Consider the following 14,346-nt stretch of genomic DNA (forward strand, 5'->3'; position numbering starts at 1 on the left):
TCTTAATTTCTGGATTTCTATGTTCACGTTAGAAAAATTGTGATTTTAGATTTCAAAGAGCAGCATTCTTAAACTCATAAACTCAATACAAAGCACAAGGCTGGACTCAAACCACAATAATAAAACTGTGTACAATGTTTTGTATATTGTACACCAATAATGTGTTTATTACAAAATGTTAGATTACTCAACTTTACACTGTACAAGATACAACATACTTTACAGCTTTCTGCTATTTACAAAAGTATGATCTGCATATCAAAGTTGTTAGCTAAAAAGGCAGGTTTCATTCACCGTAAGCTTATTATTAAGTAAGGCAAAAAACTTGAAACTTGAAGTATTTACATTTTTGCAGACTGAGTAAAAGGTCTAATCTAAAAAATAAATTATATTTAGATTGTGCCAACATTGTGATCTTGAGATGATAAACACTGACTCCTGATCCTAGAATCTGACAGTTGTTTAATGTGCCACAATGAGTTTCACAAGATGAACCAAAGTTCTGTGCACTATGCAATGTATAGCTATATATGACTTTTCTCTAGATGTCTAACTGTAATATAAAGCACTATGTTTAGTATGTATAGCTTGTGTGCTTATGCGCTTGTCTGTGAATTTTATGGTCTGTGGGTGTGTATACAGTATGTGTGTGTCTGTGCTTTTGAGAGAGTAAGAGAGAAGGAGAGGAAGAGACTGAAAAATAAGGGGAGAAAAAGAAAGAGAGAGAAACAGAAAAAACCCCCACAAATAATGAAAGAGAGAAAGAGACAATATCCATCCTGATGTGGGCCCAGTTCACATTTGGCATTAACCAAAGTTCCATCCAAGAAGTGTTCTTTTCAGCCTTCTGTAAGAGGAGGGCATTGCTCTGTGGGTCAGCGCACGTTCCCCTAATGCCTTCAACACACACACACCCACACTCCCACACACACACACACACACACCCTTTATCAGATACAGCCTTGGAGGAATAACAAGCATGGGTCAATAGTGAACGGCCAGGTCACGGACTGTTTCAAGGAACTGTGTGTGCGTGTGTGTCTCATCAACAACACAAAACACAAGAAACATCCGCAGGTGCAGCTTCTTCGAACAGGTGATAGTGATCATATCAATAACACCTGGGACTGATCATGTACCAGCTGCAAGTCACACGTACCAAGGACGGACAAGTCGATTTCTCTCCAGGTCAGTGTCGAGGAAAATATCTGTCGGTGAATATTTCCCCCGGCTACAGTTTTCTTTGAGGCCGCAAAGGCCTTGCTCTGAGAAATATTGTATTTTGTTCAGCAATACCTGTGCTTTGGTTTCCTTTCGGTAGGATTTTTTCCGTATTTCTTACCTCAACACCACAAAATGTAACAACTCATGCAATAATATAACAAAGCGCCGAAAAAGCTGTTTTAGGCTAAATAACTCTTTGATCGTAAAAAAAAGAAGTATTTAGTGTTATTCTGTTGCTCTTCAAGATTCACAGCACACATGCATACAAATACACGTGCATGCATACGTACATGTACGGACATATAGGTATGGAAAAACAACATGATATTTGTACACCATGAAGGATGAAATGTATCCTTGGCATAATTGAACATACTAAAGTAGTAATGTGATCAGGGGTAATACTGGACAGTTCATGGCCACTAGCACTGTCTAGACCAGCCACACCTAGCCCCTCCCTGCCTCCCACCTCCTATTGGAGAGGCATAACAGCGTGGGACCTAATTTGCCAATAAAAATACAAGACAGAGTTCCTCAAATAACCTGTATGCCTATCAAATGTTCCTGAATGGTGGGGGGAAGAAGAGGATTGGGTTGGTTTGCAGTGTATCCGTCTTGCTCAGGTCACCCCCTGTGAGAAAGAGGAACTTTGTGAAGCCAATTGTTAACCACCCTCCCCCCTCCCCCCCCCGCCTCACCCCGTCACAGAAGCAATTACCACAGCCATCGCGGGTGACACTGAACAGCATTACCATCTGTAAAACCAGCTCCTGTCAGCCCAAAAAACGGCGCCCCCCCCCCTTTTCGTTTTTACCAAGTGGACTGTCCCAGTGTCCCAGTACCCGCATGGAAAGGTCGGACGGACCGAACCACCAGCGGGGAGCGGCGAGGCGGCCTCCTGAGCGATACGCCTGCTCCTCGCCACGCTTCCTACACCATCGCCCCATCCACCGGCGTCTCCTCCTCCTCCTCGTCCACCTCTCCCACCGTGGGCACGCACGACGAGGCAAGGCACGGAGCCTGGCTGGGGCTGCTGTTGCCAGTGGCCGCCTGGATGGTGCCCATGCTGGCGCGCACGGTAAAGCTGGCCACGGAAGACATGCTGCCCGGCTTGGCCTGGATGCTGGCCCGGCCACAGGAGTGGGCCCGGCGCTCCAGGCTGGCGGAGCGTGCCACTGAGGAGGTGGTGGCCGTGCCCACGCCCTGCACCTTGCCCTCCAGGAAGTAGGTGAGCATCTCGCCCTTGCCCTTCACGCTGACCTTGCCGCGGCACACCAGGTCGTAGTTACACTTGAGCATGCGGTACACGTCCTCTGTTACCTGGGGAGGCGCGCACACACACACACACACACACACACACACACACACAGTTACACGTTAACAAGACATACTGTTGGGAAAATTGAAGATGTAACACATTTATCATGTATAAGAATGATTCTGTGTTCAGCATTCCTTGTGTGTAGAGAGGCCTACCCCCAAATCTGAACTTTGGGTAACACTAGGCATATGTAAACAAGGAGACCTGGGCTGCCAACTCGCTCTTACTGGAGAGGCCATAAAAGATGTCTGGCCTTATCTGTGTTGGGTGAATCATGTGGTCAAGCTTACAGGGGTCGAAAGGCACTCTTAACACGCACGCACACACGCCTGCGCCAGGTCTATGCAAGGAGCCAATGAAGAAGAGCAATGGAACATTTGCATGCCTTTGTCTTAACCAAAGACTGTAAAGAATGGTTCTGCTTAAATAGCTAGCTAGCCGACATGCTAGCAGACAAACTTTGTAGCACAATGGCGTGTGATGTTTTTGTCTCCTTTTGGGCCGGCCGCAAGCAATAAAGCTTTCTTAAAACGTGTTCACCGACTGACTGTGCAATGCTTGATAGATTAATATTTCTGACACATACACACCTACATATTAGCAAGCCAGGCATATATGCATGCACACCTTCAAACACACTGTTGGGTTTACCAGTGTTGTACTACTGAACAAGGAGTATGCGCTTGTTTGGAAAGGTCCACTTAGCATAACAACAGGATAGACATGATAAGACATTCGATATGCTGTACAGTGGGAGCGAACACATGGACATAGGATATGGCTGAGATCCAAAGGAGAGTGTCGCCCACCCAGGGGAGGGGGGGTCTGAGGAGAGAGCTGGCGGTACCTGGATCTTTCCGGGTACTCCCGTGCTGTCCATGCGGCTTGCCACGTTTACCGTGTTGCCCCAGATATCATACTGGGGCCGGCGTGCGCCGATCACGCCCGCCACCACCGGACCCACGTTGATGCCTAGACACACAATCCCGGACACACACACACACACGCACACACGCACTGAGGCTCCTTTCTAAATCGCCTCCTCTTACTCCGGAGCCATAACACCCAACCAACTGCTCGAAGGTGGATTGTACATGTGAAAGACTGCATGTTCCGTACTCACCTACTCTCAGGACAAAGTCATTGTAGGACTGGTAGTTGATCTCATCCAGCACGTCGAACATCTCGATGGCATAGTCTGCCACGGTGCTCAGGTGGTTGTGAGTGGATTTTTTGGCCTGGAGAGACGATACAAACCGGTGGACGAACTGATAAGTCATGCAAAATTCATGTGAATTTGAACATTGTAATGCTAACATAATGAATGTAGTCACATGCTCTCTCTCTGTGTACACACACAGACACACACACACACACACACACACACACACACATGAACCAGAAGAGTACCTTGGTTCCAATGGTGGGGACCAGGCCTACAGCTGCCATGTAAGTGCTGCCTATGGTTTTAATCTTCTCGATGTCCTTGTAGCACTCTTTATCCATAAGCTGGGGCAGAGACACACAAACGTTTCAGGATCAGTTGATCCACAAACATGACCAGACAAGACTTCCACCAAATCAGCTAAAGATGATTTGGCGAGGTTGACTGGCACGGTACCTCATCGAAGTCGGCGATGATCTCGTTTAGAAGACGCAAACACTCCACCCCCATGTTGTTGCCATCCAACTCGATGTAGAAGTCGTTGAAGTTGGGGATGGAGGCGAACAGCACCCCTACCTGAGCATAGGACTGGTAGTAGAGATCCTGTCAAGAAGATTCAAACACTGAAGTCAACCGACTGGAGGCTCAACGTTTTTCACATTCTGGTTATGTCTGGTTATGTGTGTGTGTGTGTGTGTTTGTGTGTGTGTGTGTGAGAGGAAACGTGTGTGTGTGTGTGTGTGTGTTTGGAAGTGAGCCTCACCATGTTTCTGGGGTTGGACATGAGAAAGTGTTGAGCCACATGCGCTGGCAAGAGGTTGAAGAGGATTCTCCTGTTGTCCAATTTGACCTTCTCCATGCCGTCCCTCTCCTCCTCTGCCTGAAGACACAAACACACATAGAATAACACACATGCACACACAAACACACATTGAATAACGCACATGCACACACAAACACACATAGAATAACGCACATGCACACACAAACACACCTAGAATAACACACACGCACACACAAACACACCTAGAATAACACACACGCACACACAAACACACATAGAATAACGCACACGCACACACAAACACACATAGAATAACGCACACGCACACACAAACACACATAGAATAACGCACACGCACACACAAACACACATAGAATAACGCACATGCACACACAAACACACCTAGAATAACACACACGCACACACAAACACACATAGAATAACGCCCACGCACACACAAACACACCTAGAATAACACACACGCACACACAAACACACATAGAATAACGCACATGCACACACAAACACACATAGAATAACGCACATGCACACACAAACACACATAGAATAACGCACATGCACACACAAACACACATAGAACAACGCCCACGCACACACAAACATGCACAGACAAGCCTTAAAATCCAAAACCCAGAGCTGAAGTCCAAAGTTCACCTCTGTGACCACAAGGGGTCAGTAAAATACCAAAAACAAAACTAACGTGTAGCCCGACAGACATGAACATGTTACGATATTGACAAAAACATCCGTCCAGTGTTCCGTGGTAAACTAACTCTACAAACAAAAACAATCTGAGACTTGAAAAGCCAATACAGTGCCCTACTCTCGCCCTCCCCAAGTAACACATCACTGCCAACCATTCCAAAACCCTCACATCTGCCAGAGGCCTTGACACCTGCCAAAAGTCTGGCCATTGGCAGCCAAACACATACAAATATGCCAGCTCTCTAAGCAGAACCCAATAGCTGAGTGGCCATACAATGGTTCCAACAGATGGCTAGACACTGTCGTAAAGTTTCCCAACTTTTGTCAGCAACGTCACCGGACAACACTTCCCAGAGACGTGAGACGCACTTCGACACACATACGTAAACAAACAAACACACACACGCACACACAGACCTGTGTAGCCCAGAGGAAATCCAGGCGCAGTTTGAGGTCCAGCTGTCTGGAGTGGAGGGCCAGGGCACTGGTGAAGAGCAGCAGGGAGAGGATGGGCTCACAGCCCCGGATGTGGAGAGACCCCCCACTGTGGAGCAGACCAACAGAGACGTCAGCAGAGCTTACAGCACACCGGAATGGACCACACACCGCGCCGGGGGCCGGTGTGTGCTGCGTGGAGATGGACCCCCCACTGTGCTAGGACCGACAGTGATGTCAGTAGCTGACAATAAGACGGCGAGGCCTCGGCAGCAAAAACACTGGGATAAAGGAGGCTCACTGCGTTCTGCAGAGCCGGGGTGGCACGCTGGCAACTCCCTGGCAGAAAAGGCTATTCAGTGAGCATGGACCTCTTTAATGGGTGTGAGGTTTTGTAGAACGGACTGTAAAGCGAAGAAAGAACAGCTTTGTCAATCTGTTCACCGGTGGAGGAACTTCAATTTGCGGATCATTCCGAGAAATTTGTCGCGCGTGTCTTCAACTCCGCCCTACCCCTCCCTTACCTCTCCTCCCCCCTCATCCCTTCTCCTCCCCTCTCCTCCCCTCTCCTCCCCCCTCATCCCTTCTCCTCCCCTCTCCTCCTCTCTCCTCCCCTCTCCTCCCCCCTCATCCCTTCTCCTCCCCTCTCCTCCTCCCCTCTCCTCCCCCCTCATCCCTTCTCCTCCCCTCTCCTCCTCTCTCCTCCCCTCTCCTCCCCTCTCCTCCCCCCTCATCCCTTCTCCTCCCCTCTCCTCCTCCCCTCTCCTCCCCCCTCATACCCTCTCCCCCTCTATCCTCCCATCTCCTCGGCCCTCCTCTCCGCTCCTCCCACACTATCTGTGATCTGCTGAGTGGGAGGTCAGTCGTCGTCCTCACCAGGCCCCAGCCCTCCCTCCCCTCCCTCCCTCCCCTCCCCCCCTCCCTCCCTCCCTCCCCTCCCCCCCTCCCTCCCTCCCTCCCTCTTTCTGTCTTCTCAGCTGTCTGGTTTGGAGCCTAATGAGTACGTGTGCTGCTTCAAAGACTTCAAAATGAGCGAGCGTACGTGTTGTCAGGGGACAAAGACTCCGGCGCATGTCCTCGTACATGCAAATGCCCCCTACGACGCCCCTTGTTTGTTTGTGCCTCTACCAGATCAAACACAGAGGGACATGGAGCCCCCGGACACGTGGGAGCCAATCACTGTCTCCGACACGTTTGAGTGACAGGTCAACATAGTGGATCTGAGAGCAAGGCCTGAGGACTGACGGACAGGGTGTTTATCTCTGTCTGTACGGGCATGCTGGTACTCCTGTGTGTGTGTGTGTGACCGTGTGTGTTCTGCTACTCACCCCGCGTACTGGCGGAAGCCGCTGAGCTCCAGCACGGTGATGTAGAGGATAGCCAGCAGCAGCAACAGCGCCATCTTTGGCAGCCAGGAGACGCGCAGGAAGAGCGCCAGCGTTAGCGTTCCCACCACGCAGGACAGGAAGGCGTAGCGGGCGCCGTCGCAGGGCAGCTCGGCCATGGTGCGGTTAGCGGCGCCGTCCGCGTCGATGATGATGATGGAGCTGTTGGACTTGGCACTGCCCCACACCCACGGCATGCAGCCCACCTAGGAGAGAGAGCAGGTAGGGAAATGAGGTGAGAAGATCAGCTCGCGTTGCAACAGCTCACACACCTCTAAGGCTAATGCTGCTAAAGCTAATGCTGCTAATGCCAACACCAATGCTGCTAATGCTAAATGTGAATAGCATGTCAGATAGCCATCAAGCGTGCTTGCAACCTTTTTTGTGTTTTTTCTTTGCTACCAGACCTATTCTAATTCACGATTCTAACAGTTTTAGAACTTCTCGAAGATGAGTCTTTAATCCTTTAATTCAGATTAAATGTTTTGTGTTTTATAATCCTGTGGGGCTGTACTCACCACACAAGCCTGGGCCACAGCGTATATTAAGAGCACAATGAGAATACACAGAGCCGTACGGATCTGAATGGTGAGGCACCCTGGAAAACACTGACAGAGAGACAGAGCGAGAGATAGATAGGGGGTTGAATAGAAAGAGGGAGAGAGAGATAGATGAAGTAGGAGGAAAGAAAGGAGGGGAAGACAAGGAAGCTTACTTGGCAGAATTTAAATGTGAAAAGTCACAAAGCATACTTTCTTGTCATAGCTGAGGGGTTTGTTGAAAGTTGGGAGAAACTTAGATTAATTGACTTTATGTTGAGTTTAAATGCGAAACAAAGTTCTGCTTTGGGTCACTGGCTCTAAACACCATGTAAATGAGCTGATTTGAACTCACAAAGGAAAATGTATTTATTATTTGCCTATGCCAGCACAAAATGAATTTATGAAAGTAATACTTGTATACATATATGTCAGTGAAAAGTACAAGTCCAACTTAGTCCAACTTAGCAGTACAGAGTTACTAGCATAACTAAGACGTGAAGACTTAGTTGAACAACCGAGCTGTGATTCATTAACAACAACAAACATCTAAAGCCAACAGTCACTCCGGTTAATAAATAAAAGAAAAAAGAAAAAGACATTGGTGTCGAGGAAGTGTGCAGGTTTACCTGTACTCTAGTGACATGCAGGTACATGATACAAGCTACTAGGAAACAAATGCAGAAGACCAGTAGAACCAGCACTACTGTGCCCCTGAGAGACAAAAGAGAAGCAGAACCAGCCTAAGAAACAGACCTGACAGAAAGAAAACCAAAAACATGTGCGTGCATGAGTGTGTATTTGCGTGTGAGTGTGTATGCTGCCGTCAGATCCTGTACATACTGTGGGATGATGAGAAGGTAGACAAGGCCAAACAAGGCAGCTAGGATTAGGGACAGGACCACTGCACTGGTAAAGTACTCATCAGGAAGCTGGTGGTACTATGAGAGAGAGAGGGAGAGAGAGAGAGAGAGAGAGAGAGAGAGAGAGAGAGAGAGAGAGAGAGGGGGAGGGAGAGAGAGAGAAAGAGATAGAGAGAGAGAGAGAGAGAGAGAGAGAGAGGGACGCAGAAAACCAGGAACAACATTGTATTCAAAAGTCATCTGATGAAAAAAGTGTTCACAGGATGTTTCTTAAGCGGTTTCTGTTTGTGTCTTTTTGGCATAAGTGACTGTGAAAATGTGTTCCCTGTCTACATGCGTGTGTGTGTGTTTGCTTCTCACCCTCTGCTCGCGCTCAGAGCACTTGTACATGAGCGTGAGGAAGTTCAGGTCTGCGGTGTCAGACTCTGTTTGCCTCGCCTCGATCAAGCGCCCGATGTAGCGGTTCACCCGGGTTCCGGGGCTACTCTGGGTCACGTTGGCCGACACAGAGGTCCGGTTCCTCAGCTTCTCAGGCGCTGTCCGGAGCGCCCTCCGCTGGAGGGAAGGAGGGTGGGCAGTTGAAATAGCAGTATGCTGAAAGGCTGCACTAACGTTGTTTGATGGAACGCAGCATGGAACAAAGTAAGGGCCGTTGTGTTGCAAAAAATATGTACAATTACCATAAAGTGCATTACGTTAAATTGTGGCATTTCACTTCACACGTGCCGGCAAGTCACAATTCCACCTGACTTCACTTCATCCACTCCACACATACACACACACACACACACATCTACTTTCAGTTAATGTCCTTTTCTAGAGCAACAAAACCCAACCCAGACCCTACCAAGCGTCCCTTCCGCTAAGTCTTTGAAGCAAGAATGAGCATCAATTTAATGTGCTGGGCAGTAGAGCAGGGCAGAGCCAGTTGGTTAACCATGGAGACAGAGAGTGTGTGTGTGGGTGTGTGTGTGTGGGGGGGGGGATGTGAGAGTGTGTGTGTGCGTGTATGTGTCACTAGAGGAGAAAGTGAAGCCCATCAGTGTCGCGGTGGGGGGGGTGGGCAGGTCAGTAGGGGGTGGTGAGTGGGTGAGTCCAACCGAAGAGAGAGAGATAGAGTTTCTAATGAGGACGGAGGAGAGATAGAGTTTCTAATGAGGACGGAGGAGAGAGAGTGTTTCTAATGAGGACGGAGGAGAGATAGAGTTTCTAATGAGGACGGAGGAGAGAGAGTGTTTCTAATGAGGACGGAGGAGAGAGAGTGTTTCTAATGAGGACGGAGGAGAGAGAGTGTTTCTAATGAGGACGGAGGAGAGAGAGTGTTTCTAATGAGGACGGAGGAGAGAGTGTTTCTAATGAGGACGGAGGAGAGAGAGTGTTTCTAATGAGGACGGAGGAGAGAGAGTGTTTCTAATGAGGACGGAGAAGAGAGAGTTAGGACCCGGAGCGGACGAGTGCTCTTTAAACACATACGGCTGCACCTCATCCCTGCTTGGCTTTTATTCCTCCTCCGTTTTCTCATTCCCTTCCTCTCTTTACCTTCTGCTCTCTTTCCCTCTCTCTATGTCTCTCTCCGTTTCTCTCTCTGTCTTCCGCTTCTCTCTCTCTCTCTCTCGCTGTTTTTCTTCCTCTCTCTCCTCCTTTCGCACTCTCTCTCTATGGCTCTCTCCCTTTCTCTCTCTGTCTTTTGCCCCCCCCTCTCTCTCTCTCTCTCTCTCTCTCTCGTTGTTTTTCTTCCTCTCTCTCCTCCTTTCGCACTCTCTCTCTATGGCTCTCTCCCTTTCTCTCTCTGTCTTTTTCCCTCCCCCTCTCTCTCTCTCTCTCTCTCTCTCTCTGTTTTTCTGCCTCTCTCCCTCTTTCTCCATCTCTCCCTGCGTCTCCTCTCTCCGCAGCGCTGCAGCCTGAGGACGTGGGCTCCCCCACATGACCCAGATGTTTGGAGATGATCCGTGGAGCACGGGACAGCCATCTCCCTCCCACGCCTGCCACTGTGCGGCACGCTCCAGCTCTCCCCCTCGCCCTCACTCCTGCCCCCCTCATCTCCAAATCCATGTGTCATTTCCGACAGCCCGCAGAGTATGTGGCCTGAATGTTAACTTTAGCTCGGTTTTCACAGCCTTCCTCCGCCCTCTCCTTGCCTGCCCCTACTTTTCTGGTCGAGTTTTGCACAAACGTTCACACGGAGATTGGGGTACACTTACTATTGGGTGTTGTCACGGCATGATGTCAAATGGCTGTTTACAGTACTGTGGACTGTGGATGTGTTATTTACTTTACCAACGACTTAGCAGTGAGACCATAATAGAAACACTGTTATTCCAGTTCATGGGCCATTTATTGGTGCCGATGGCTGAGAGCTCAAAAACAGCCCGCTGGCTGGCACCTGGTAATGTGACTGTAAGCACACCAAGCCGGGGTTGAAAACAGGCCAGAGGATTTCTTCCTCTGGACAGGACAGAGGGTCAGATAAGCACGTTAACAGTTGGCCAGATAATCAGGGCGGGGTCTGAATACACAGGGGAAAGTGACTCCTGGTGCCATGTGAGGACGCACTCTGTACAGTACAGAATAGAAATGCATCTGCAGGCTACACAATCCCATAACTACATCTGCATGCACATGCTTTCATTCAGGAAACATTTTTATCCGAGGCAACTTATGGGGGAGGGCGGGATTTCGACCTACGATCTCTTGATCCACAGTCAAATGCTCTTCCACTGAGCTGTACCCATCCTCGCATCCACCTACACACCTTCACCTTTCACGTCTAAAAATACAGAGAGACACCAGAGTGCGCAATCTCCCACTTCCACACACGAGTCGGTGTACCTTGTCTCCATCCTCACAGTTCATGACGTTGGAGAAGGGGATCTCTGCCTTGAACATCTTCCTGCAGTGCATCAGCTGCACCAGTAAGTAGCACACCGTTTTGAACTTCATCTTTTTGGCAGGCTTTATGTCCGAGAGAATCAATCCTGGGAATATCTGTCAACAAACAAACAAGGAGAACAAGCTTTTAAAGATGACTCACTCACTCACTCACAAAACGCACACACAGACACACACACACAAAGGATGATTCAACGACAAATGTACATTTGCTTATTATTAGAAACGCAGCATACTGACATGAAACACATACACATACACTCGTACATATCGAAATTCTAGTGTTCCTGCTTCTTTAAAATGTCAGTTTCAGTATCAATGTGGAATTAACAAGCAAGCAGCCAAAATGGGACAATCCCCCAGGTCTTTTGAGCCCTGTAAAAAATGTTGGCCTCAAAACTATTTTAGAAAATATAATAAAATAACGCTTCGTTTAGCACAGATAAGGCAGGACTCTTGTCAATCTGCAGAAATTGTACTTCTGTTAGCGATATAAAAAAAAATAAAACGTCTCAAGTCGTTCCTGAGTATCTGTACAGGATGGCTACCGAGAGAGCAACACATCTGACACACTTTAGATAGGGGGGGCGGGGGTCCCCACTCCTCGCACACTCACTGTGTCTTTGATGGAAGTATAACTGTCGGCTCCATCTATTAAGCGGATTAGCTCATTCTTCCTAATATCAAAGAGAAAAACCGAAAAGCCAGTCAGATACAGAACGTCCTCAGGAGATGCTCCAAGTTCACGTAAGGACCTGCGTGGCTTAGGAACACCTATATGTGTGTGTGTGTGTGTGTACATAGTGGGTTATATAACACGCAAGCTGAGGAGAGCTCCGAGGCCCAGTCCCACTCTGATGGAGCCAGGCCGGGTCCTGCCAGACGGGAGATACACGTGGCGGCCATGAACCGACAGTCGGAGAGGAGATGAAATCCCCTCTCCAGCTGCTCGCTGCACGTCTGATGTCATGACAGAGTGAAACTAAAGGGAGAGGGTGCGTGTGTGTGCGTGTGTGTGTGTGTGTGTGTGTGTGTGTGTGTGTGTGTGTGTGTGTGTGTGTGAGAGAGAGAGGGAGTACTGTAAATGTGTCCAGATATTCATGAGGGTTGTCGATGTGTGCTATTTACTCTACAACACCTTGAGACTTCAGGCCCCGCTTCACAGCACACACTACACATAAGCCAGTATTCCACCATGCGATCATAGAGATCCAACATAAAATGTATGTTTAGCTCCAGTCCTGGTCGTCATCATAGGTTTGAACTAAGCAAAGTTTGCCTACAGTAGGAATTAGACACTGACCTCTCCTTCACAAATCAGGCCTATGTAGATGTTCTGTAGTCTGTTCTGGTCTTCAGAGGGATCAGGATCGACACATTTGGCTTTCAGCTTATACTCAAAGCAAATCCCCACCAAGGTCCTAGTTCATATGACGGTTGTTAAAACATCGAATTGGGGTCCCCCACTTTCAAGGTGCTGCTTTGCTACACCATAAAAACTGCCTCGTCAGAACACTCCCGAAAACAATCTCTCCCTCCCTTCTACACACACACACACACACACACACACACAGACAAATGGACCCAGGTGCTGTCATCCCTTGTCACGACACGCGGCCACGCACAGGCACCTTCCGTCGGTGGGATGGCACGATGAAGAAGGTCTCGATGTCGTGTTTCTGGAGGAAGGCGTTCCTCTCGTGGCCGTTGCCTGGTTCCACCTCGTAGTCTCCGTTCAGGCACTCCAGTGTTGACTTGGTGATGTGGACCTTGCTGGGGAGCGAGCACACGCTGTGAGAAAACCCGCACCCCCTAGTCCTAAACGGTTTCCATGATCTGCTTCAGGCTGTCTCCAAGCAGGCCGTGACCACTGAACTTGGTGTGAGGTAAGATACAAGCATGTTCCTTTCTGATAAACGACAGTAATCTGAGATTGAGGTGTTTACCCCTAAGATGTATGGGGCAAGTGGGGGAGGGGGGGCGGGAGGCTGGGGGTAGAGAGTAGGGAGGGTGGGGGACTAGCAGTGGGGAGGACAGGGGGTAGGGTGGATGGGGGGAGGGGGCGCCAAGATGGGGGAGGGTTCTGGGAGATGGGGGGGTAGGGGAGGATGGGGGACTAAGGGGTAGGGGGAGGGTGCGGAAGATGGGGGAGGGGTTTTGAAGGACGGGTTTTTGCGGAGGAAGGGGGGTTCGGGAGGATTGGGCGGTTGGGAGGACAGGATACTAAGGCTGAGGAGGGATGGGGGACCAGGGCCCAGGGAGGATGGAGGGGTACAGGCGGGTTGGGCCCCAGGGCAACACTGACCCAGGCAGTCCTCCGGCCTCCATCACGTTGGCCAGGGTCACGTCGTTGGACCACACGTCGTACTGCCACTTCCTCAGTCCCAGGACGCCGCAGAGCACGCGGCCCGTGTGCAGACCCACACGCATGTTCAGGTCCACCTCCGTGGCCTCGGCCACCGACCTGGAGGAGCGGGGCAGGGAGTGTTAGTGTGCGTGTGTTTGGCAGGTTGTGCACAATTTCATGCACAGTTTCAAGCCATTCTTTCGGCGCGATTAAATACCCCTCCCCCCCCCCCACACACACACACACACACACACACTGTGGTACTGACAGTGAGGATGAACAGAGTCCAGTGCATTTCATCTCAGTAGGACTGGGAGACAGGCCCGCATGTTTCACCGAGATAAGGAGCAGTGACAAAATGGAGGCCCTTCTGGATTCTCAAAGTCTCTTTTTGGTCTCTAAGGGTGACACATTTCAAGGGAAATGTGATCTCCTTGGTGAGCAGGAGTTGACGGGCAGTGCGTTTTCGGAAGGCGGAATACTCAGAGTTGGCTTGCATGTGTCAGTTGACCTCTGTTCAGAGTTGGGCGTGTTTCATAACACTTGACGCAGTGCGTGGGATAAGATTGCTCTCTTAACAGGTGTGAAAATGTTTACCGAGGCAAGATGTAGATGTTAAGGAACTGTGTTGGAAAGAAAATATACGTATTTACCAAGCATAGCACACT

The 14,346-nt window shown here is 49.4% G+C and overlaps 1 protein-coding gene and 1 long non-coding RNA gene across 3 annotated transcripts in view; one reads left to right on the forward strand and one right to left on the reverse strand.

The window, feature by feature from the left end:
* The first annotated feature begins 989 nt into the window (after positions 1-989).
* Positions 990-3,080, forward strand: LOC146270852 (uncharacterized). The gene is made up of 2 exons (XR_014767167.1): positions 990-1,188; positions 1,933-3,080. It is a non-coding gene; the product is annotated as an uncharacterized LOC146270852 (long non-coding RNA).
* LOC146270853 (adenylate cyclase type 1-like) overlaps positions 1,960-14,346 on the reverse strand; it is a 29,630-nt gene continuing 17,243 nt past the window's right edge. The window contains exons 6-20 of one of the 2 annotated variants that reach the window (XM_084707969.1): positions 13,637-13,795; positions 12,963-13,104; positions 11,272-11,427; positions 8,803-8,997; positions 8,423-8,520; positions 8,209-8,293; positions 7,559-7,648; positions 6,984-7,246; positions 5,638-5,764; positions 4,474-4,590; positions 4,167-4,313; positions 3,956-4,054; positions 3,669-3,783; positions 3,393-3,517; positions 1,960-2,544 (exon numbers count right to left, since the gene is read on the reverse strand). In XM_084707969.1, coding sequence (XP_084564095.1) covers positions 2,155-2,544; positions 3,393-3,517; positions 3,669-3,783; positions 3,956-4,054; positions 4,167-4,313; positions 4,474-4,590; positions 5,638-5,764; positions 6,984-7,246; positions 7,559-7,648; positions 8,209-8,293; positions 8,423-8,520; positions 8,803-8,997; positions 11,272-11,427; positions 12,963-13,104; positions 13,637-13,795 — 2,308 coding nt within the window. In that variant the 3' untranslated portion in view covers positions 1,960-2,154. Of the gene's footprint in view, positions 2,545-3,392; positions 3,518-3,668; positions 3,784-3,955; positions 4,055-4,166; positions 4,314-4,473; positions 4,591-5,637; positions 5,765-6,983; positions 7,247-7,558; positions 7,649-8,208; positions 8,294-8,422; positions 8,521-8,802; positions 8,998-11,271; positions 11,428-12,956; positions 13,105-13,636; positions 13,796-14,346 lie in introns of both variants that reach the window. The other variant, XM_084707968.1, reaches the window with a different exon arrangement.

This window comes from Hypomesus nipponensis, chromosome 10, assembly GCF_054491055.1.
Source record: "Hypomesus nipponensis isolate SF chromosome 10, ASM5449105v1, whole genome shotgun sequence".
Taxonomy (NCBI): Eukaryota; Metazoa; Chordata; class Actinopteri; order Osmeriformes; family Osmeridae; genus Hypomesus; species Hypomesus nipponensis.